The sequence below is a fragment of the Diprion similis genome, chromosome 8 (assembly GCF_021155765.1).
Source record: "Diprion similis isolate iyDipSimi1 chromosome 8, iyDipSimi1.1, whole genome shotgun sequence".
Taxonomy (NCBI): Eukaryota; Metazoa; Arthropoda; class Insecta; order Hymenoptera; family Diprionidae; genus Diprion; species Diprion similis.
In genome coordinates, this window is record NC_060112.1 from 5,959,064 (window position 1) to 5,983,837 (window position 24,774).

General features: G+C 39.2%; 3 protein-coding genes across 7 annotated transcripts in view; 2 read left to right on the plus strand and 1 right to left on the minus strand.

The window, feature by feature from the left end:
• LOC124409901 (RYamide receptor) overlaps positions 1 to 24,774 on the minus strand; it is an 83,482-nt gene that overhangs the window by 32,521 nt on the left and 26,187 nt on the right. The gene's annotated exons all lie outside the window — the stretch shown is intronic.
• LOC124409909 (pancreatic triacylglycerol lipase-like) lies at positions 1,623 to 3,428 on the plus strand. The gene is made up of 7 exons (XM_046887862.1): positions 1,623 to 1,826; positions 1,903 to 1,957; positions 2,039 to 2,184; positions 2,405 to 2,647; positions 2,728 to 2,925; positions 2,995 to 3,154; positions 3,235 to 3,428. The coding sequence occupies exons 1-7, from the start codon at positions 1,742 to 1,744 to the stop codon at positions 3,317 to 3,319; spliced, it is 972 nt and encodes a 323-aa protein (XP_046743818.1). The 5' UTR covers positions 1,623 to 1,741; the 3' UTR covers positions 3,320 to 3,428.
• Positions 21,782 to 23,934, plus strand: LOC124409904 (lipase member H-B-like). The gene is made up of 7 exons (XM_046887858.1): positions 21,782 to 21,921; positions 22,126 to 22,180; positions 22,368 to 22,513; positions 22,649 to 22,891; positions 23,094 to 23,276; positions 23,367 to 23,526; positions 23,599 to 23,934. Exons 1-7 carry the CDS (start codon positions 21,837 to 21,839, stop codon positions 23,738 to 23,740), a joined length of 1,014 nt encoding a protein of 337 aa, XP_046743814.1. The 5' UTR covers positions 21,782 to 21,836; the 3' UTR covers positions 23,741 to 23,934.

Genomic DNA, 24,774 nt, shown 5'->3' on the forward strand with positions numbered 1-24,774 from the left:
AAATCAGTTTGTCGGGACCGTTTATGAATATGGGCAGTTCCACGTCAACTGCACCTTACATGTCCCCCATATCCAGTGATTTGAATGACATTTGGCGATTACGTAGATTCACTAGGATAACAACTTTTGGCCAAATGATTTAAAAAAAAACGGGACTTGAAATTTTTCGATAGCTAGTTTTTCAAAAACTCATCACCCCGCAATCATTGATCGTAAGCTGATTTTTATTTCACCAGATCACGCAGAAAAGTATGAAGTTTCTAGATAAAGCTATGTCATTTATGTCAGACCAAGAAATGAGTGTTTATCATGCCGAACAATGTCAAAGATAGTTTTTTAATTACATTCTTTCACTTCCTGAGATCCGAAAAAATAACACACTATTCGTGACAGTTTTATTTGAATTGTGACTGTCGTAAAGCTTGGCGTCTTGTTTATTTGAATTTTTGGGTAGCCTATTCATAGCCTGTCTTCAAAATAAGATAGTTTGACGGTATAACCGTCGAAAGTGTCTGAACAGTCTTTGTTCGTGAGAGCTTGTACGAGCACAGAAGATTGTTTGTTACCCATAATGCTTCCAGTAAGCGTGTGTTGCTATCCATTAAAAAAAGTTGAACAATTCAGAACATCGAGAACGAGACCCGTGATCCAAGCACTTTGTGTTTAATACGACGGAAAGGTGAACGATAATATTTAAACAACATATCCAATGCTGATCGTAAAACGGCTTCAGAAAAAAGTCGCAGTATTCAACTCACAATCAGTATCTGAACTGAGTGATTGACTTCGACAACACAGTATTACTTGGAAGTCTTCAGGCATAACTTTGCGATTTTTTACACAAATAGCACGATTATTGTTTTTAATAACATAACTCGATAAGTGGTATAAATATTTTTGTTCGCCTTTCCGTCGTATTAAAAAAGAAATGCTTGGTTCATAGATCTCACTTCCAATATTCTGGAACGCCTGACTTTTTCCTTAACGGATAGCAGCACACGCGTACCTACTGAAAGCATTATGGGTAATAAACAATCTTCTTTGCTCGCACAAGCACTCACGAACTTAAACTGTTCAGACGCCTTCGACGGTTATAATGTCAAACTACCTTATTTCGAAGACAGATTATGAACAGGCTACCAAAAATACAAACAACCAGACGGTGTCCAAAGTTATGACTGTCCTCCCGCTGTGGTATATTTTGTATCGCAAGAACACGCATGTCAGACTGTGCCATTTATTATCGCGAAAACCAGATGAGACGCCAAACGTTGCGAAGGTTGAAATTTAAGATAAAACTGTAAGGAATAATGTGTAATTTTTTTGGATCTCAGGAAATGAAAGAACATGATTAAAAATCTAACTCTGACGTTGTTTGGCATGATACTGAAAGCTGAACGTGATTGCGAAATATCTAATTATAACGTGACATAATCACGCAATATGTTCCAAATTAGATCTCCATTGAATCAGCAAAGTGTAAACGGAACATGCTGTTCGCTCGGCCTAACGAAGATTTGCTTAATTTGTGCAAACACAATCACGATGTCATTTGTATTTGCTAATTCTACTGTGGTTGAATAAATTTCCGCATACGTCAAGAGACGTATTGAAATGGCGGACAATATAGCAAATGATTTTTGCATTCGAACAGTAATTGATGTATCAGTTCGGACCGCAACAGTCACAGGCTACTCGTATCCTCACGTATTCAGCATCAAGAAGTTAATTCGAAAGAATAATGCAGTCATCCTGGCTCCTCTACTTCTGTCTGCCATTAGTTGCAGCAGTTACCAATTGCTCCTACACGCCTTGCGAGGACTGTAGTAAGTCAGCGGTCTTTTCAATTTTCCGAAGTGTTTTTCCTGTCATATCTCAATCGTTCTTTGATTTCTCTTACAGCCATTCGAGCGACACCGGATGAATTGGCAAACATATCACTCCGCTTTTATACGGGGTGAGTAAGACCGAGTTGTTCTTGAGCTTGTAGATCAGCTTGTTTGAAAATTTATAGAATGTAACACGAGTATTGTTCCAGAACAAACTTGGATAATTACGAGGAAGAGTTGGTTGGTAATGCGGTGAATTTATTGAACTATTTTGATAATAGCAAACCGACAGCCTTTTATGTTAGTGGCTGGACCGAAAGTCCTGAGTCTAGCAGTGTTCGGGCTGTGGTTAGTGGTAAGTGTCTTAAATTTTTTATGCATCAGACTCTATCTGAGACACTGTTCGCGGTGGCTTTCGAGCATCATCACAAGTTCCGATCTGTGATCACATATCATGAGGTATAAAGTCCGTACAATTGTACTGTAAGGACATCTTCAAGACAGAATTTGTACCGGTATATTTTCCGGGACGTTAATTACGCGAGGCATTAGGGATTGAACAATTACATTTTTAGAATACTTGAAGCGGGGTGATCACAACGTCCTACTCGCAGACTACCGGTATATCGCAGCAAAGCCATATCCCTTTGCTGCAATGAGCGTTCCTGGGGTCGGCTACACCGTGGCACAAGCATTCAACGAACTGGTGAAAAACGGCTTGAATTCTTCGTTGCTCCACGTGGTGGGCCATTCGCTCGGAGCTCAGATCAGCGGGAATTTCGGAAAATGTACGGACTTTATTGTGCCAAGGATCACAGGTGAGAAAACCAACCAAAGTGGGAGACCACATGCAGTTTTGATTCACTTCGAGATTCAATGAGGCCGACGTTTTTCTCAGGCTTGGATCCCGCCGGTCCTGCGTTTTACTATGTAATCGAGAACCTGATGTCTGGCGACGCTGATTTCGTTGAAATAATTTATACGGACGCTGGAATATACGGCACGGCAAACAATTCGGGGGATGCCAGCTTTTATCCGAATGGCGGTACGCGCCTTCAGCCTGGATGCAACCTCAGTCTGCCGCTCAGCGATGATGGTAGATTATCACGGTGACTAGCCCGAGATGAAATTTTATTGTGCTGACTCAAAAATGTTCTGCTTTCAGACTTCTGCAGTCATCACAGATCCTGGCAATTCTACGCTGAGTCGCTTCAAACAGAAGATGCCTTCGTTGGACAAGCTTGCAACTCATACTCAAACTGGACGTCGGGCTTGTGCGATTCGAATACAACTGCAGTCATGGGATACGGAACGTCAACAACAGCGTAAGTCCGCAATGGGTGAATTGTGATTCTATTTTATCGGAGATTTTGGACAAGACAGATGAACACTGCTCGTGTTTCAGGAAGGGAAAATTCTATTTCCAAACCAACAGCGTGTCCCCATACGGTCGGAAGACCGAGGGCTTGACGTACGACGCTTCAATTTAAGCCAATGCAATTTTGGCCACCAGACGTTGAGCGATACTGTAATAGCATCATTATCACGATAATCAAATACTGGTGGATGAAATGTACCGCTGTTAGTTCGTGAATAAATCAAACGAAGATTATGAGATAGATTCCTTTTTTAATATAGTTGAATACCCGGTCCTTCCAATTGCTGTCGGCAAGTCAGTTTGTCGGTACCTTCAATGCATAACCGTTTCATACCACGGAGGTTGGCGGAAAACACTTCCGAGAAGGTTGAGCAATTTTGCACAAATTGAAGGATAAACCAACCTTCGTTATTCCCGAGATTTGATCATGAGAATGCATGTTATTCACCGAATACATCCGGGACAGTTTTCTGTATCTGTAGACGGAAAACTATGGAAAAATAGGGTGCTAGTGGCACATGGACATTTGACGAAAAGCGAGATAAATTTTGGAACGCACGTCCAGATCGTAATTGGGGCAGGTAGTCGGAACGTAAATTTTGTCGAATGCAAAGGGCAACAATGATACAGTTAAAAGACCACTGACCTCGGAAAGTGACCATGAATGCAAGATATCGAATTGGAACGTGACAGAATTATACCGAATAATGGTCATTAGATTTATTTTGGATTATCTTAGCAATGCGTGCCTCGTCATCTGGATCCAGAACAGCAACCAGAGCAAGGATTTTGGCTGTGAGTATAAAACGGAAGGTGAAGTTTAGCAAACGAGATTGAGGCGACGGCGCCGCTTTGTCGATATACTTTAATATCGGTCAAACGGTCAAATACCGTGTAGAGACATTTTTATCAATCCATCTGACTGCGTGCCGACGGCCAATACTCGACATTCGCTCTGCTAGTCTTTATTTCAACATCGAACATGTTTTTTTTTTTTGAAAAAATACTCGCATCGATAAATTGAGATTTATCTTCCAAAATCTTCGAGTCAGGTATTCAAATTCTTTGTGGTTCTAACCTCAAAAACTGAAAAACGACAAAAAGCACATCAAGTACTGACACATGAGTTGCTAATCAATTGCTAACTAACTAATTCTCTAATGAATTTGTCTGTGACATGAGAACTTTTTGGTCAATCAACTGGTTTCGCCCGCTCTCTTACACGCTTCGGTTGCTCGCATTGTTAGCCACGTCGTCAGCTTGGTCAGATCAGTTCACTCAAGACTTAATAATGGATCGTTCTAAACGTCACGGGCCTTCATCAAGACAATTGTACCGATATTAAGTCTCTGCAAACGGAAGTTGTCAGACGGAAAGTGCTGATTTTGGCGAACAATTTAAGTCTTATAAATACCCTAAAATTATATTATTTATGTAACGTGCAATATTTTCAGCAACTTTTTCTACGTTTTTAATTAAAGAATGATTTGAATAATTGCAAGAATATCAGATGTGGAAAATTAATTCAGCTTTTCAGTGCACTTAGCATAATTATGTTTCATATCATTTCCTGTTCCCTTTCAGAACGCACGAAAGCGGAACTTACAATTCGATGATAATTAAACCGCAGTTCTAACTTTCGTGTTACATGTGCGATTTCGCACACCATTTGTTATATCGCAACGAGTCCGATAAAACCGTTGCACGAGCATGTCGTTAAGTTGACACCGAATAATTTGCCTGCTATTTACGCGGTGTAGATACGCTCGGAGTGATACTTGAACCGCAAATGCTAATTTTTTCTTACCGTTTTGAAAATGCCAGTCGCGTTTAGCCCTATCAAGGGCACTGGGATGTATACCTATACGTACGACCTGTCTAGCGCAACGTAGTAATTAACATTATTTAACTCCAAAAAAGCCCCACGTACTAATTTTTTTGTGAATTATGCAAAAACCCGCAAAGTTAGCCCAACGACATGGCCATATTGGATCCGCCATTGTGAATTTTGCTATTACGAATTTCGAAACTTGTAGATCACCTATGATTTTCGAAATTTCTTCAGTACAAAAATGTGCTCCTCAAAGGTTTAAACTACGATCTGTGGTGTGTAAGGAAAAGAATCAATTTTTTAAACAATAAGGAAAGATTTAAAAACACTCTGAAATACCGCAGATGAATATACGAGCGTTTTAATTGACGCGACGACAGATTCGAAAGACGAAACAAGTTTCAGCAAGCCAACTGTTCTCTACGTTTCCGGCCAAACCGAGACTCTGAAGACAGCAAGAATAGTAAAAAGTACATTTCTATTGCTGTTGGAAAACTCTCCCACCCTTTGACTCTCTCTCTTTCTCTCTATCTCCGTGAGACACGGTAAACTTCCGGCCAATCAACTCGGTTTCCCGACATCTTGGATGCTGCGGCCACTTACAATGGCATCCGTGTCATTGGCTCGGCCAGTACATTTCACTCATAATTTAGTAATAACCCATCGTAAGTTTCTCGAGCTTTCATCAGAATATTCGTCTCAAGCAAATCATCTCTTCTTGTTCAAGTTCACTGGCTCAATGTCTCGTAATATCGCTTTCCCGACCTCATTCTTACCGTCATAAGCTGTCAAGCCGGTGTTCATTTTCACAGAAAATTATAAACGACGTACAAATTTGAACAACACTGTTTACGTTTTCTAATGAAATACAGCAGGTCAAGTGGTTGGGTGTAGTGACAACTAAGCCTTGGGAAACGTATAAGTACTGAGACCTGCTTCCACGAGAATGGACCTACTGGAGTCAAAGGAATCGAAAGAAATCGGCGAAACTCATCTACAGGATGATGCGATTTTTGTGTCTACTATTTGTGGCACTGCCGTTTGCCGTGGAAGCGCAAGAAGATTACAAGCCTTGCAAGACTCGCAGTAAGATATTCGTCGTTTCTTTATCCTTCCAATATAACACGAGATTCGATGTCAGTATTCATAGTTCGAATTTCATTTTACAGTTTACCACGCTACACAGACTGAATTGTCAGCTATTAAAATGCGGCTGTACACAGGGTACGTAAATCGTCAATAATTATGTAATAATATAATTACATCAATATATATATACGTCGCTGACAACTGACAGAAAATTCAATTACATCTGAGGTATTCTAAAAAATTGAGCCTCGCTCGAGTTCGGTTGGAATGCCCCAGGTGTATATATAATATGTGATGGTCAGATTTTGCCAGATTGTGTTCAATGGGTATCTGGTTTATCGGCTGATTGAATAATCCGTGAACTTTGACTTTTACTTGGGTTTTCATCGACTTCCGTTTCGGGACGATTCTCAGTGACGACCTGCATACATTCACAGAAGTGATGGTGGGCGATGCTGTAGACCTGCTGGCCAAAATGGATTTAAACAAGCCGACTGTTGTGTACAGTTTGCCTTGGTTCGGAACTACAAACTGGGAACACTCCCAAGCCATAATCACCGGTACGAATGAAATTCCATCGTGTTTAAATGAAAGATTGTCATTGGATTTTCAGGCCTTTAAAAAACATCACATACTATAAACCATATTCGCAAACAATCAGAAGATTTTTACCTCATCTTGGGTATTTTTCAGCGTATCTTGAACGACGGGATCACAATGTTCTGGTGTTAAACTGGATGAACATCGCTACCAACGAGTACATTTACGTTGTTCGAAGCATTTCCGGTGTTGGCTACGCTTTGGCCACAGCCCTCAATGAGTGGGTGACGGCTGGTCTGAACTCGTCTTCTATTCACCTAGTGGGCTTTTCGTTGGGAGCTCACATCTCTGGATACGCCGGAAGACACGTGAATTTCGTTCTGCCTCGAATAGTAGGTGAGACGAAAGTCATTCAACGCTCGTTTCGTGTATTTATCTCCTATTTAGAATTCAGAATTGTGCTTCCTTCACTGGACCAGTGAGTACGAACTAGTTGATACCAGTGATTTACTCGCTTCTGCTTCAATCCATTTCCAAATATTTCCCTGACTTCGTGTCTTTTTGGATTTACTAGGTTTGGACCCTGCGGGACCACTTTTTTATACCCTCTTCGAGCATCTGAAGCCCAGCGATGCTGCATTCGTCGAAGTTATCCACACGGATGCGGGATTCTTTGGAATGGACTTAGAAATAGGACATGCCGACTTTTATGCCAACGGCGGTACCAGCGTGCAGCCTGGATGTTTGTCAGCTGGTATGCGAGGACTACAATCGATCTCTGCGCGTCGAGATTCCATCCATATTTTCACACTTACCGCAACGTGCTTATTTTTTCAGATCTTTGCAGTCACGTCAGAGCTGTTCTTTTCTATGCCGAATCAGTGCGAAATCAGGACGCTTTCATCGGCCGTGCCTGTGATTCAAATTCAAAATTCAAGATAGGTTCATGCAATTTCAATGGTTTATCGGTAATGGGCTACGCCACACCGGTCACCACGTGAGTCAAACTTGTATAATCATTCCATCGATAAAGACGTGACACAATAATGATGCAAAAAGTGTAACCGAAGCTGATTAAGTTAAATTTATGTAGAAATCTTTCTGTGATTCACAAAAGAAAACAATTTCCGTCACTGAATTTCAAATGCAACTCGCACTGTTTTTAACAATATCAAAGAAGTCCATTATTGAATTATACATTCACCGAAATATGCATACAGTTTGTTCAATTTAATTGAAAAGTCGTTAATATTGCGGAGGATGAATTTATCATTCCACGAGTAATTTATTGCCGTTATTTAAAATTTAACTTGAATAATTTGTACCGAATCGATTTCCAAACAAAAGTTAACTTTAGTTAATCAGAATCGGAGAAGTCGTGTCGATTTTCCGATGATAAAATGGTAGAACAATATCACTTTCCTACTGCTATCGATACAGTGAGGTATTTAGAGTTGAAATCCATTGTGTTTAAACTTTTTCCTGAGTTGCGGAGATTTTTCTAGCTACGCGTAACGAGAACGGTTTCAGTAACAATTTTTAAACCTCTGCCTAATCATGCTTCTGCTTTCAGAGTTTGATCACCTGACTGTAAGTCGCACGCATCTTTAAATGAAATTTTTTTTCTTCCAGAAGGGGAAAGTTTTACCTTGAGACGAACTTTGCTGCTCCCTACGGTCTAGGAATGAAGGGTGCGACATACGACCATTCATCCAATCTAATGGTATCAACTGTTCAAAGTCTGTTAGAGATATTGAAAGGAAAAGATTTGATCAAGAATGTTTCTGTTCCCCCGATTTAGCGATCATAGTCCAATTGAAAAATTTGTAAGAATATTATATCAAATAAAAACAAGTAGTTATACATTCTACTTGACCTAGTATAATTACGATTTCTTTCAATTCCTACTCCCATCATTAATGAACAGGATTTGAAACCACGATGCAATACTAAATGAGCCGTGGCTTAAACTTTCCCGTCACATACGTGCGATTTTGCACACCGCTTGATACATCGTAGCGAATCCGATAAAACCACTGTACGAGCATGTCGTTAAGTTGACGTCGAGTAATTTGCCTGCTAATTACACGACGTAGATACGCCCGGGTTGATACACGACTCGACGTTGATCAGTTGAACCGCAGGTGCGATTCTGTGAAACGTTCAAATTTTACCTCTAAAAAGAAGAATTCTTAGATTTCTATACGAGGTTTAAAATAGAAAAGTCTAAATGCATTTTAGTGTGCATTTGCTCGAAGCAATATCTTTATTTTTCTGATGTACTTCTAACGGTTTCTATTGTCGCTTATAGGTGACAGAAAATTCAACCATATTTTCATGTTTCTGATCATCACTGGCATTCCAGTTTCTGGGCTGATTACATAATTCGTGAAACTTGTCTGTGACATGGGTTTTTAACTAAATACGTTCATCTAGTGAAATGCGAAAAAAGTCATCCTGTGTCGATTGATTCATGCAGCCTTATAGAAAATGCACATGAAATTAATCGACGATTCATATTAGCTATGCCACTCATTAGTGTTGGGTTATGTGGTGGTGAAAAATTAAGTGCCTTCATGGATTTACCACGGCCGACTGAGTTTAATTGACCATAAAAATTCATCGGGTAAAATGTAGGTCGATGGTATAAAAGAAATGTTTATAAAATCGGAAACACCGCATAAAATAAAATATATAAATTTTATCGGTGATGATGGTACTGAGATGTATAAAAAAATATTCGCGATGCAACGTCCAATGAAAAGTCCCGATCGTAAAAAACGAATGGGTAGTCGACTCAGGGGTATCAAGAGAAAACCTGATAAGATAGGGAAAAGCTTGGGGGAAGGGTCAATTAACCGATAAGGTGATTAATGAGCTGACCAATTATTATGGCTTAGCAATACGACGTCACCTCAACAATATTGATGACATGTGGGATAATGGGATATGGCAAACGGTATACGATAAAACGTCATCATTAGATCATCCACGACATTTTGTCTGACGTGAAGGTTCTAACGCCTGGTGCAAATTTCAACAAGCTTTATCAACCAATAGCTTGGAGTCATTTGTTGATAAGCCACCACTTCCAAAAGGTGTAGCTCAAGAATTATTTCCAACATACAAGACCTTTTGGATCTCAAATTACTAGAAAAATGTGATGGCGGATTCACCCAAAATAATAATGAATGTTTCAATTCACTAATATGGCAATTAGCCTTATTTATTTCCTGACAATTTTTATTCACAGAAACACGTCATCGTATTATTTTAGTTTTAATCAATGAATTCATCGCAAATAGTGAAAAAAAAAGGTGTAACAATTTGACTTTACTAGTTAACTGCATATTTGTGGGATGATATGCATGGGGTGAGTGTTGAAGATAATTTTTTGTCAAACGTCTAGATTCTAATTGATTGACAGTTTGAAAAATTTATATTCACGGAAATTTTTTAATATAATATTCGTACACAGTATAGATACAAGATAATAACAGCGGAAGCAAAGGATTGATCGATTTATAGGACGAGTAATTAATTATCGAATGCGTAATACTTTTGACACGACGGTGCATTATCGGTGTTTCGGCGAAATTGTCGTTGACGCAGCCTAAACTGATACTAAAATTCTATCAGAGGAAGCCAACTGTTCTCTACATCCACTGATCTCACAAGACTCTTGAGTGAAAATAACTTCTGCATGGTTCAATGGTTGGAATGATTTTTTTTTCAAATTCAAAGGCTTTAAGAGCAATCCAAAACCAATCATGAGTACTTGAACAAAGAGTTGTCAATTCGATTGGCTCTTTCCGTCGAATATTTAATATACACAATGTACTTTTGGTGTTAAATTAATTACTTACTATAGATACAACAAAATATACCTGAACAAAAATTTAAAATTTTCAACCCTATCAATGGCCATTTTTCAATTCCTATTCCGTTTCACTTGTTCGTTTTTCTCAACTTGACAGAAACTTTCTAGCAGCGAACCTCCGACTGAAATCACAACCATTCCCAAAAAAGCGTTTTAAACCAAAAAGTTTCAACCACTTAATCAAAATATATCTATAAATTATTTAATAATTAAACATAATTAAAGAACGCCGGCGTGGATTTGAAATTTTGTGTTCAAAGAAGCCAGAACTTCTGTGACGACTTGTGTCTAAACGACGACCGCAATACCGAGTTTCGTAAATATATCAGACTGAAAAGTATGAGTAACAAAAAAAAGAATGAAGAAATTAAAGAAAAATTGAATGATGAAAATAATTCGTCGATAGACTTGTTCTAGCAATACTACCGATGACGCCTTCTACAGACGCGCTTGCGATTCATTCGTGGTTCGTGATGGGATATGGGACATCGTCCACGACGTAAGTTTGAAATTTGAACAACCGATTTAGTTTTAAGGAGAAGCTCTATGCAACACAATAATGACTCGTGACGCTCATTGCATACGATATTATTTACCACGAATGCGTCGAAAATGAATTTTGGACACATGTGTGATAAAAAACTGATGATATCGGTGCTCAAGATTTGGGACGACACTGTCCAGCCGTATAAGATAGTCGCATAGTCACCTCGTCGTTCTGACTCGATTGGGAAGAATAGATCGAAAAATGACGTCACATGCCCGAATATATCGATACTTTTCAACTTCCGCCGTCTGTTGCCGAGAGGTTTCAACCGATATTTGTACCGCCTTGAGAATCCAATAAACTGATATTGCAGAAGCTTGTCGTCTATCCTGTTTCTCGTTCCACAGTTACAAGTGAATTCTGATTTTTAGTCTAGATTTTGAAAAAGTCACAGGCTTACGGTAGATACTCGAGCAAAGCTACTTAATCAAACGGTACTTTCCGGCCAACGTTCAGTTGCGAAATCTAGTCTGTTTAAATGTTCACTTCTAAGCCACGGACAAAATAATTGTAATTAAAACTTTTTCAACGCACATCGTGTCTCCCCTCATAAGAATATTGAAATTCCTGATAAACAATAGATCATTAAGAAAACTGGCCTTATCCGTAAAATTTGTCTCTGATAATTCTAAGTATGTAATGATGTAAAAAGACTTCACCTTCCCTTAGACGATACCAAGAATTTTCAATCGTCATCTCAACATTTCAATGACAGTTCAATTATTAGATTCAGGGATTCGGAGAATTTTGAGAAAATGATTAATCAACGCGAGAAATGATTTTCAAACCTATTTCGGTTACACTTGAAGCAGTTAACCACGTTCTAATTTTATGCAGGAGTCAACCAAAAATCAAACTCTAAACCTTAACATCGTTGAATATAATTGATCAGAATATTTTACTGATTTTTCTATGGTTAGTACGATAAAAAGGGTAATAAAACTTTCACCACCATGATCGGATCTTTGGGGAAAAACAAGCACAGGCAAAAGATGCAACATGTGCAAGTTAATTTCGATAAAACCCTTTGAATATTCTCAAGTATGATTGATCGTGCTTCATGCCACGTAAAATGAATGCATATTCAATGAAAAATATTACCGAATAAAATTACGTGTAGATGAAACAGATGGACGATATCCAATGACGTGGATGATCGTTATCGTATATTTGAATTACATCTGCAAGTAAACGTGGCCGTATATTTGACAGCTGAGCAAACAACAAGGAAATGAATGTAGACAAGTGGAAAGAAGAGTGAGAAAAATTGACCGCGTTTAACTGGCATTCGCAGAATTCTGACAAGGATGACGACGATGATGATAATTATTCAGTAGACATGACACATTTGCGAATGCAAACTCTAACAACCAGTCGAGAAACAGTAAATGAAGGAAAAAAATATCTACTCACGTCTTTTTTCGGATAAGGTAAAACGAGTGAAATTTGATGGAATTTTTATAACGGAATCATGACACTTTCAAGCACATGGGATATCCCATGTATTTTTTTTTATGTGTTCGAACGCAGGCTAAAAATTCAAACCATTTTATTTGTAACGACTGATGTGATCTACTTGAAAAAGCACTTTTCATTGTAAAAATCTTACCACGTATTCGACGATGAAAGATGAACACTGTAACTCCAATATTAAATTAAATTTGAACTCAAACGCTTTGAAGCGAACTTAAGTTTCTATGAAATGACAGTAGAAATAGAAATGATATTCCAAATGAAACTTTAAGATTTTCGCGCTTTTCATAGTAGAGTATATGGAATTTTTTTTACAAAAACTGGATCCGTTAGAGATACATTGAATAATTCATTACGAAAAAAAGCTCTTAGGGTGAGGTTGACCATGTAAAAAATAAAGGTAGAATCGATAATGGGCAGGGTCACAGGTTGAGTGATTTGGCATGGAATGACTGACAGGTTACGTGAGTTACGGGCTGATCAAAGGATGTGGATGTTCAGTTGGATATGTATAGACTTTCCAATTCCGATTGCTATAGGAAAGTATCAAATGTCATTGCTAGCGGCTTGAGAATCCAATAAACTGATATTGCACAATCTCGTCGCCTGTCCTGCGTCACATTTCGCAGTTTTACACGTGACTTTTGTTTCTCAGGGTAAATGAAAAGTTCAGCGTTTTACTGTATCCTGTGCTCAATCAATTTCAGGCCAATTTCAAGCCACGGATCATTGAAGTATGTAATCAGTATTTTTCTACATTCACTTTTATCCGTTCACTACTCACAGGAATAAAAAATGTCTGATAAAATAAAGATCACGGAGAACCTGTACCTGATATATAAAACTTATATGGCATAATTATGAATAATGTTATAATGATGCGTACTTTTCTCAATACGATTCATTTCTCAATTAGATATGGCGGCTGTAGAATTTCGAAACAATTTTTAACCCCTTATTTTGATAATTAGGTTACACTCTTACGGATCGAGCGAATCTCGATTCGAGGGTATTTTCGCGGAGTACGAATCGCAAATTTGCATCGCTAATTCGCTCCTTGTTAAAGGGAGAAAAATTAATTGATCGATTATGATGGATTTTTAGTTATTAGTATTTTCAAGGCTCCGTACCGCAAAAGGAAGAAACGGAATCCTTTTAGGATCATTTTGTTCCCCGTTTGTCTGTCTGTCTGTCGGTGCACACTATTTCTGAGGTACGGCTAGAGGTATCAAGTTGAAATTAGTTAAAATTTCCAAGTCAACGTGATGAAAAAATACGATCATTTGTGCCACATATTTCGATACTAGCAATCTCACTCATTAAAACCTATAGAGTACTTCCCGTTGACCTAGAATCATAAATTTTAGAGAGAAGCAAAGTCTCACAGCACAAGTGAAGGAAAATGTCCAAAAATGGTTAATTTGTAATTATATCGCATAAAAAAAAAATAATTAAGTTTGTACGGAAGCCTCAGAGCACGAGTTCTACGCGTACTTGTTCGGTTTTGTTCTATTACCGTCAGCCAGATGCGCATAGAAAGAACTTCTGCCTAATGTTTCTCTGCGTTTTTATACGAGGTGAGTCTTGAATTTGTTTGCTGTGTACAATCATTGTTCTGATCATTGTATTCACAATGATTTTGACGAAATTTCGCTGTCTCATGCAGTCAATTATCAGTAAAGCAGTCGGAACTGACAGTGCAATACCATTTGACTAAGCAATACACGGGCACCAAATCTACGGACTCGACGATAAATGAATTCCGAAACTATCGGAAACTATTCGAAATTTTGAAAACGAGCGTCAAATTGACTTTGGAAAAGAAAGTGCAGAGGTTCGAAATGGTAAAGAAACGTTCAATCATGTGTAAGGTAACATATTGAAAAAAAAAATATACCCCGAGTAAAACGACGCTTAGATGAACCAGGTCAACGATATCAGTCAATAGGATGAATAATTGTTTGCAGGACATTTTTAATCGACATCTCGAATGGTGCAAACATGACATGAATTATGGAGGTGACTATTGGCCAAAAAGAAATTCCAATAAGCAAACCTATTGCAAATGATATAACGAGTGCTCAAAATGGTTTTCAAAATAAAAGTGGAGCACGCGTGTCGAAATTCATTCAAATTTATCCTTGCGTTTCTGTTTGGACAAGTGATCCAGCCACCGTTGTTTAATTGCTGAATTTACTTACAAAAATGAAAAAAGAAGTTCCCAAAAGAACTAACGAATAGAAAAAATGGCTTTTGGATCAATTGGGTAAAATTGCACGATAACTTGTGTGATCTAATTCGAAAACTGCTATAGTATGAATTGGTATATATAAAGGCAAAATTCGATACACGAATATTCAGTACGACGACGCGGTAATCAACGAAATCTTATCCTCCGTGCAGAGAACTACTTAGTTGTTTTCGAAATTCGATTACAAAGAGGCCAGTAAAACTTTCGAACAACGACCATGCGATTCGCGGCTATTTTACCGCTCTGCCTGTCGTTCGCCATTGCAGATGGTGAGTTGATAACGTTTTAATATATTCATCAAAAGCATTTGAATCGCTAAGCTACTCTTTGCGATCAGCAAAGATCTAAAAATTCAGAACACTCGGTCCATGCAGCTGTTAGTTCGGCTATTAAATTCGATTTGTCGATTGTCCACCTTGGTTTGCAGAATACGAAGCCTCGCGTGAACAATTAGACGAGATGCGATTGCGACTTTATAAGTAAGTATGAGTGTTTCCGTCAATCACGTCATGGATACTGATCGAGAGGGTTGTCAACAGCCCAGACAACCGACAGGTATTATACTCGTAGAACTTCAATTCACTTTTGTCCGTCGTAGCAAAACCGCCGATGACTACATATCCGTGAAAATCGGCGATGTTTTGGATCTGAAAGACTATTTTGCGCCCAACAAGACGCTGATTGTATACATTTTTGGCTGGTTGGGATTAGTCGCAAGTACCCCAAGTGTCAACGACGTCGTAAACGGTAGGGATCAATAGTAACCCCTGAACCAACTTGCGTATTAAAAATTCTTCTACGCGTTTTTCAGCATATCTCGGGCGAAAGGATCGCGATAATCTGACCGTAATGCTGTTGGACTGGAATGACATTGCTGTCTCAGAGTACATCTTCGCCACAAACAGTGTAGAAAGTGTTGGAGAGTACCTGGCTGATGCCCTGAATAAGCTGATAGGTGCAGAAGTGCTGCTCCCGTCGAAGATACACCTGATCGGACACTCACTCGGAGCCCAGATCGCCGGGGCCGCTGGGAGGGCCATGAATTCCGATATCGCTAAAATAACAGGTGACGAGAATTGCGTTTTGACGAAGTACACGTCTCGTCCTCGAGATGAACTGCAGTAGTAATACAAGGGGCATTCTGCGCACAGATTCCTGTTACCGACACTTACCGGGATCATCGCGGAGAAGGGTTTGAGTCTGGGGGAAGATGTCGGTAAGTGTCGGTAACAGGAATCGGTGCGCAGAATGCCCCTTGTATTACTACTAACTGCCCTCGAGAAATTTCCGAGTGGTGGACGTCCGTTATGACCGTGCTTCCACAGTTCTACTGTGATGGAGTTAAACCTCCATACTCTCCCCAGGCTTGGACCCCGCTGCTCCGGGATTCGAGTTCATTCATACCCACCTGAGCTCTACCGACGCCAATTTCGTGGCAATTATCCATACGGATAAAGGTGTTCTGGGCATTCCATACAGCGCAGGAAACGTCGACATTTACCCGAACGGAGGAGGCAACCCTCAGCCAGGCTGCGCAAGGGAGGAGGATTCTATTCCTATTCTGACCGATATATGCTCTCACTTTAGGGCTCCTCAGTTGTTGGCGGCAGCAGTTCGTAACAAAGGTGTACTCGTTGGAATTCAATGTGATTCGTATGCCAGCTTCATTGACGGTTCATGTGCCTCTGGGCAAACGGTATTAGTGGGATACGAGACAAGGGACAACGCGTGAGTGCGACACTTGGAATAGTGCCAGAGAAACAGTTGGTCTAGGAATGATTGCTACCCTCAGATTAAATCTCATGTCATGACTTTTCAGGCCCGGAGACTACTACCTTCAGACTACGGCTTCGCCACCTTACGGTAAAGGATTGAGCGGCACCAGATACCAAGCCACCTTATCGTCCTTGTGATCCAGGATTCCTTCACTACCGATGATCGGATGAGACTGACAATATGTAGCACGAATAATCCAGCAACGGCACCAAGGTCCAATAAGATCGGCGCTCACAATCCGGGTTGACACCTCCATGTCAATTGATCCAAAAGAGTTGCAAAATCGCCTCGTCATCCTGAGTTACCTTACGAGTACCTATATCACGACAGGACGCTTCCACAATTTTTCTTCTATATAGTAATAACTTAGCATTGTTAACATCATATTATTGTAGTTTGTACTTGGTCACTTTTGAACTCTGGATAAAATAAATGCGTAATTAACTTTTTTCTATACTTGTCAAGTGTCTGTTCATGAGAAGTTGGAATTACTGATAAAGAATGGATCACGGAGAATCTTGACCTTATCCGTGAAATTTATAACCAATAATTCTGCGTAACGATGTAAAAGGATTTCAGATAGCTTTAGAAGAAACTGAGAATTTCGTAACAGAATTCTCATCATCTCAATGACAATTTTTCAAAAAATTCCAAGGAGATTATTCATGGGCTAGGCAAATAATTTCAATCCGTTCGTTTCGATTAAACGTCGGTGAAAGGAAATCTATTGTCACCAAGTTATTCTCGATTCTATGTGACTTCTTCACTCGTATGAGTGAGAAGGTGAATCAGACGTTATATTTTCATTCACTTGCACATACGCCAATCGCGTTTCAAATTCAACGACTCGACAAAAACTTATTTCTAAAACATGAGATACTTGAATTTGATAACTCGCAATTATGTAATGATCTTTCTTTCATGGTTATAAAAAACTAAATAACTTTCACCAAAGCGTGACTGAGTCCAAATTTTTTTTAATTCCATAAACTTCAGGCAATATGACTGTGCGTAGTTCGATTGTTTTCGAATTTTTTTTCATGTTGCAGTTCTAATGAAAAATCTTTGAAGAGAATTTAAAAGAGGTTCGATAAATACTTGCGGTATAAAAGAAAACTGCTCGGTTACGCGTAGCATCATGTATAAATTATGTTCAGTATTAGTAAGCGTTAGGCAGAAGCGCAAACATAAAAAACAACTTCGATAGGGTAAATTCGTAAGTCTCATATAATGCGAGACCCGACATTTAACGGCGAAAATTTATCGGTAAAGGTGAATTATTCAAATTATAACTGCAGTTACGTACTAACGTGGAATTCATACGAGCAGCAATGATTCGATTCTCTAAGCGTGTCTTGGTCTTTGGAATTACTCTCATTAGCGTGTCGAATTCCGACGAAATATTTTGTGACACTTGCAGTAAGTAAATTACTTTCAAACAATTCCTTTGCAACGATATTCAAGTTCGGAAATTCAGATTCTGACCAATCGAGCTGATTCGTTCAAATTTCCAATTATTGATAGTTGAAACAATACGCTAGTATACCTTTCACTAATTCCAAAAAAAGAATCAGCTCCGAGTTTTGTTCCTTTTTTGCACAATTGAATCGTTCATAAAATAAATTTTCTTTCTACCTCAATTCGTTACTATCCAGGATATATACGCACATGTGCCGTGTACTGTGTTATTTATATTTTTACTATACCTTTACTCACACGACAAAACAGTAAATGAATTAATTAAACAGATTTTCTGAACTGTCTCATCATTTTTCCCTTCCTTTTCGTTAGATTCTATATTTTCGTTGTTTCCCTCCCAATCACACGATGATTTCAATTAAATACTCAATTTCATTCGCAAAGTTACCAATATAAGACCAAAAAATACCATTGCAATGAAAAGTGGAAATTTGCTGGTTGTTTGCAATAATAAATTCAAACTGAACAGCGGTCAGCTTTCAATCTCTCAAAATAACCGTCGATATGACGAAACTTTTTCGAATGACCTCATGACGTATACTTAGGGTTATACTAGCACTTTAGCTAGCGATACTTCGGTCCTGGCGGAAAAAATCCATTCCTACAAACCAACTGTAATCTACATTCACCGATGGATAGAGAGTCCTGAGAACGATGATAAACGATGAGAATTCAAGGCTACAAACGATTTCGCTGGCTCTTCTGCAATAAAGAAAACGTAGAAACGTGAAGTTTGAAACGATCAGCAAAACTTGTTTCAGCTTACGCGACACGCGACGACCACACGTGCTTATAATCGACTATTCAAGAGTGGCCAAAAACACATGTCTCTACTTTTACACGAGCTTCGAAAGCGTCTGCTACGTCATGTCCAACATTGTGCAACTCCTGGTCGACGCTGGTCCGGACTCGAGGACTCTGCACATAGTCAGCCACTCGATCGGAGTTGAATTGGCCGGTTGCAACGGAAGGAGCGTGAATTTCACCGTGCCAAGAATCACAGGCAAGAACGAACCTCGACGAGGATCGCGATAACGAGACAGAAGAGTTTTTCCACTTGCTCTCAAATCAGGTCGAGAAGATCCTCTCGATTGTTTCAGGTCTGGACGGTGCTTGTCCCAGATTTCCAGAGACCGGAACCCAGCGCTTGAAGTCCAGTGACGCAGCTTTCGTCGACGTTATTCACCCCGACAACGAGTTCTTCGGGATTTGCTACCCTACGGGACACACCGACTTTTTTCCTGATCGTGGCGCCGCTCCTCAGCCAGGTTGCGAGGGTTCTTCAAACTCGGAAACTCGGTCGAAAGCCGACCGACCTCAGGCTTCCGATCCTTTCATGTCCGTTCCTACATTTTGACCTTCTTGGCCATTGAGTGGCGTCGTTTCATATCCTTATTTTCAGCGGTCTGCAGTCACAAGAGGTCTTGGCTCTATTGGGTCGAGTCTTTGCTCAACGAGACTGCGTTTGTTGGACTCGCCTGTCAATCCTACGAAAAATTTTACGCGGATTTGGCGCACCATTCACAGCGTGAGTTTTGCAAACTTTATTTGCCGCTGAAAAGTTGAGGAAAACGTCGATTGAATATCGTTTCATTTTTTAGACGTGAAATCTTCGCTCGATGAATCAACAGCGCATAGCGATACGGTCGAGGAATCAGCGGTGCCACGTATCAATAAGTATAAAACTATTCAATAAAGTCAGTGCATATAAGTATACGATTTGGTACATTTTACGTTGGTGTAAGTAGTCCCAGAGTCACCTCATTTTGCTAGGTAATCAACATGACTATAAAGGGAAGTTCTATTTCTAGAAATGTAAGACACCATTCCAGCTTTCTCGATTCGAGAATATCTTGGACCAGTTTTCGCTTCCATGGATACTCGTACCTAGATTATACGTTTAAATAATGTTGAAAAAATATTCTAAAAACGAACATCGCATCCCACGAGAAGAGCCAGTTCAGGATATACTCTTTGAAAGACTTGGACTAACAATAACTTTAATGTTTTTCACACATATTTTGAAACATTCAATACTTTCGATTATCAATTGTTGTTCCGATTTTTGTCATATATCACAAGAGTTTAATGGATTACTTCATTCGTTTAATTCAGATTAACTGTACTTCATTACTGTTCAATCAATATATGATGCGAGACCTCTAAGAAACTTGATATTTATATCTATTGAATGTCCTTCAGCTTCATCTTTTTCTCATATACTTGTTGGTTGTAAGTCTGGACTTTCTTCTTGAACAAACAGGACCAGCAGAATTTTCGTCATCTCTATCCTTTACATGAATTTATGGTTCAAGAATTTGTAGAATCAAACTGTATGTTTCTACCGCCTTATTTCACAGAAAAATAGCTAAAGCGTCGCGATTTTTTTCATCTTGACGATGATGACAACACAACTTTTGCCATCAGGAGAATAATCTACAAGATGCATAGAAACGATTGCTGCAATTGAAATGGTTCGTAAAAGGTGTGCGACATCGAGGAAAAGACAGGTTTGAAAATCGAAACGACCACGTGTACGATAATGTCCAAGTCCGATTGCGAATGAGAAAGATTATATAAGTTAAGTTGTAGAAGATTGCTAAAAGCAATCTTCGATTTTCCTGATCACTGTGGACGGTACGTTTGTTATCTATACATTTAACGTCATTGTTCTGTAGAAATTTGCTATTGATCCGTATCAAAATTGAAATGTTGTGTGCAATCATAATTTGAGATTACCAATGAAATGCTTTCTGCGAGTTCAGCCGTGATCTGAATTTTCTGTTTAAAAATTCCTTTGATATTTCTGTCACTTAAAGTGAGTATGTGACACGGTAATGCGATTAATGATTCCAGTGTTTTTATGGCTACCATTTCCCATGACAAAAAATCTGACATAAGAACCCTGCACAGAGTGCAGTAAGTTATTCAAGTTTATTCTTTCTTTATAGAAAATTGCTGCGTAATGCCGAAACTCTGAACGAATGGTCAAAACTGAATAGGTCGATGTTCTGAATGGTTAATATCCTAAAAAATTACAAGTCTTCGCATATGACTGCACCAGAATCAGCTCAAGATTGTTTTGTCACTAAACAAATGCAAATCATTAATTAAAATTATCAAGGAACACTAGAACTATCGTATCTCGATTACAATAAAACAAATTATACATATATTCTGCTTTTCTGAACGAAGCTCTGATCTACTCAGTATCACGTACCTGGGTCAAATTCCAGCCTAAGCGTGTTGTCAACAGTTGAGATTCGGTTGATTCGTAAACAAGATATTGATATCACTGTTTCCATCGCGGCAGGGAAAATAATAAAGGAGTTAGATAATTAAAATCGGCAATTAAATTGTACAAAGCTTTCGCAAAAAATCTTGTCCCGCGAATAAAAATCTATTTAAACGGATGATTATCACTAATCGTGAAGCCATATCTTTTATCGCACGAGTACTCAAAATCAATCGACTGAGCCAGAGGTTCACATTTTTTTTTTAAATCTGAATTTCAAACAACTTTTGCACAGAAATTAGACCGATATTTTTCAAATCTTATTTTCAAAATTACAGGTCACGTACTCTAGGACAATCGGTATCTCCACTGTATCATTCGATCGAGATTCAGGAGTGTTGAGTATTGACTAAAAACTTCAGACATGTAGCCCGAGAATGATAACCACGTTACGAATAACATATATAAGGAGGATTGATTAACGCTTGTGAAAGTCAGTTGCATCGAGCTTACAATTTGAACCTAATAATGATACGATTCGCGGGTCTACTGTTCTTATGGCTGCCAATTGCCATGGCAGTAAGCACGACGTACACGCCATGCACTTTGTGCCGTAAGTTTTTCACGACTTTTGTTCTATGACTATAGTTTTACACCACACGAGGTAAAAATCAATTATTTTTAAAACGCAATACCCTTTTTACGTAAAATTTTATTGATATTAAAAAAGTTTGCCCATCTTGACTGTTTCAGTTCTCGTACGATATTGTCAAATTCCAAAGTGTGTACCTTTCGATAAAAATTTCTATTTTCACAGTTTACCAGGCATCATCGTCGAAATTGGCGGCAACCAAAGTACGACTCTTTACAGGGTATGTAGATGTAAAACGAATAATTCCCAACTGCGTTGTCAGAACATGAAAGAAAATTTCATCCCAATAGCCAATAGCAACATTTTACTCGATCCTACCATTCCCAACTAATTTAGGACGATAGTTAATTAAACTGCTCGTCCAGCCATTTGCGTTTTCATTGAATTTAGCATTCTATAATTCCCAGCGAGGACGTCAACACGTACACGGAAGTAGCATCTACCGAAGCTCTGAGCTTGTTCGCTCAAATGGACGTCAGCAAGCCGACTGTCGTTTACACCCATGGTTTGTACGGTACTCCGAGTTGGCAAAGCACCAAAGCAATCATCGATGGTACGTATAACGGTTCAAAATCCAGCGTTTTCAAAAGCTGTAATCGATTGATGGTTGGACCATTTTCATTAACGCAAGCTTGGCTTCGAACCACCAAAGCTCTTCAGACTTATCATCAACCTGAATATTTTTCAGCGTACCTCCAACGGGGAGACCACAACGTTCTGTACATGAACTGGGCGAACATCGCTGTCAGTGCGTACGTCTACGCGGCTCGAAGTGTTCCTGGTGTCGGTTACACCCTGGCCACCATCCTCAACGATTGGGTGGCGGCTGGTCTGGACTCGTCCTCCCTTCACCTCGTCGGCCATTCGATGGGTGCCGAAATCTCAGGATATGCTGGACGTTACGCGAACTTTACAGTGCCCCGGATCGTGGGTAAGAGAGTCGACGGAAATGTCCTTTTCGCATCACATTTATCTCCATTTTGCACACTTTCGAATTGAATTGACGTGCTGGATATTCTTCTCTTGTCTGCGTCTTCTCGATTCATCGGTTCGAGCTGTTCAAATCGTCAGTCGAATGGAAACGTGCACAGAATTTAGAAGAACGTTTGTTTACCCAAATTCTATTACTCCAGCTTTGGACCCTGCGGGACCCTTGTTCTATACGATTCTCGACCATGTAAATACCGACGATGCTGATTTCGTCCAAGTAATTCATTCGGACGACGGCGTCATTGGACTTAACTCAGATGTAGGACACGTCGACTTTTATCCTAACGGCGGTACCAACTTACAGCCAGGATGTGGTTTAGCTGGACGTGAGTTTGCGTGGCTTTCTATTTTTCGTCTAAGGTTCCCAAGATTTTTAGCCCTCGATGTACGTTTTCGTTGCTCTATTATTTTTACAGATATCTGTAGCCACCTTAGAGCTTGTTTCTACTATGCTGAGTCCATACGAAATGAGTCTGCTTACGTTGGCCAAACATGCGATTCGTACCGGAAGTTCAAGCAAGGTTCATGCGATTCGAATGATGTAGCGGTGATGGGTTTCGCCACCCCGACAACCGCGTAAGTAAAGTTTGCATATTCGTTCCTTGAAAGAGCTTGAATTACGATTGAATGATGTTTCTTCTGTTCTAGGAGTGGCAAATACTATTTTCAAACTAACGCGGACACACCTTACGGTCGAGGATCGCTGGGCATCACTTACGATTCTTCAACAAATCTAATAACTTCAACTGTCGAAGATCTGTGGGAAGGACTGACATCACTCTTTGGTTGAAATTAGTTAAGCGTCGTAGCATCGCTATTATCAAAGTTCTGAAGAACCTGTCTCATATATACATAGAGAGTAGAGTTTCTACGGTGACATGTATTTCACTTTGGAGCAAAGCATGTTCAACTGACATTGAATAACAAATATTTGTAACATCGTTCTTTCGGGACTGTAAACATTAAATGAGAATGTAAATATCAGATTACGAATTGCTCCTACTTGATTCCTAGACCTGTATCTTAATCCCGTTCACAGCTGATTGTGAGCTACGTGAGTAACACTGGGCTTGCATAGTTCCAGCCCGGTTGCAAATATTTCGTAAAATTCCATAGGGAGGATGGTTAGAATCATCAGCAAAAGAAAATGAGGAAGACTCTAAGATAAAATTCACAGATTGAAATGCATTTGTCGTCTATGTTTAGAATTCTTGTATTTCAAACGTCATTGAAACACGGCGTATTATTGTTTGGCCTGCCTAGAAAATACTACTTGCTTATTCAATAGGACAATAATTTTAACGTCGATTCAACGAATGTTCTTCCCATTTCTTTGACGGATCCGCATGGAATTTAGCAGATTCCCTCGCTACCAAATACCGCACAAACTACATGATTTTATCGAAAATATTATGATCTCATGTCATTTGTCGTGTTTCGTTTCTTTTTCTTCGTGCAGCAAGGTAATAGGTACCTAAGTCAAAGTATTTTGAATACTGAGTTGATCGAAATAGTCAAAAAATTAATTATTAATTGTTCAATCCAAGTAAAATGGATGAAATGAATTTAAGAAATGTTGTAAATACAATTATTACATGTACCTACCACAATGAAAAATATTCCTACCAGGCTTAATATTTTTAACGTAGGTATATTTAAAATAAGAAATTCATTACAGGGGTCCGGTTTTGGTCCGCATGTATTGACGATTATACTTAACAATATCCGGAAGTGTTCAAGCCAAATTTCCGACTCAAACTTATGCACGAACATCGTTCTTTCCACATTTTCGAAGCTGCGTAAACATTCACATCTCTGAAAATA

Bases quoted from the DNA above. Each gene is read 5' to 3' on its own strand.
- LOC124409904 (XM_046887858.1), top strand. From the start codon at position 21,837: ATGATACGATTCGCGGGTCTACTGTTCTTATGGCTGCCAATTGCCATG. The intron at 21,922-22,125 runs GTAAGTTTTTCA...CTATTTTCACAG, and splicing joins CACGCCATGCACTTTGTGCC to TTTACCAGGCATCATCGTCG. The intron at 22,514-22,648 runs GTACGTATAACG...AATATTTTTCAG, and splicing joins CACCAAAGCAATCATCGATG to CGTACCTCCAACGGGGAGAC.
- LOC124409909 (XM_046887862.1), top strand. From the start codon at position 1,742: ATGCAGTCATCCTGGCTCCTCTACTTCTGTCTGCCATTAGTTGCAGCA. The intron at 1,827-1,902 runs GTAAGTCAGCGG...TTTCTCTTACAG, and splicing joins CACGCCTTGCGAGGACTGTA to CCATTCGAGCGACACCGGAT. The intron at 2,648-2,727 runs GTGAGAAAACCA...CGTTTTTCTCAG, and splicing joins TATTGTGCCAAGGATCACAG to GCTTGGATCCCGCCGGTCCT.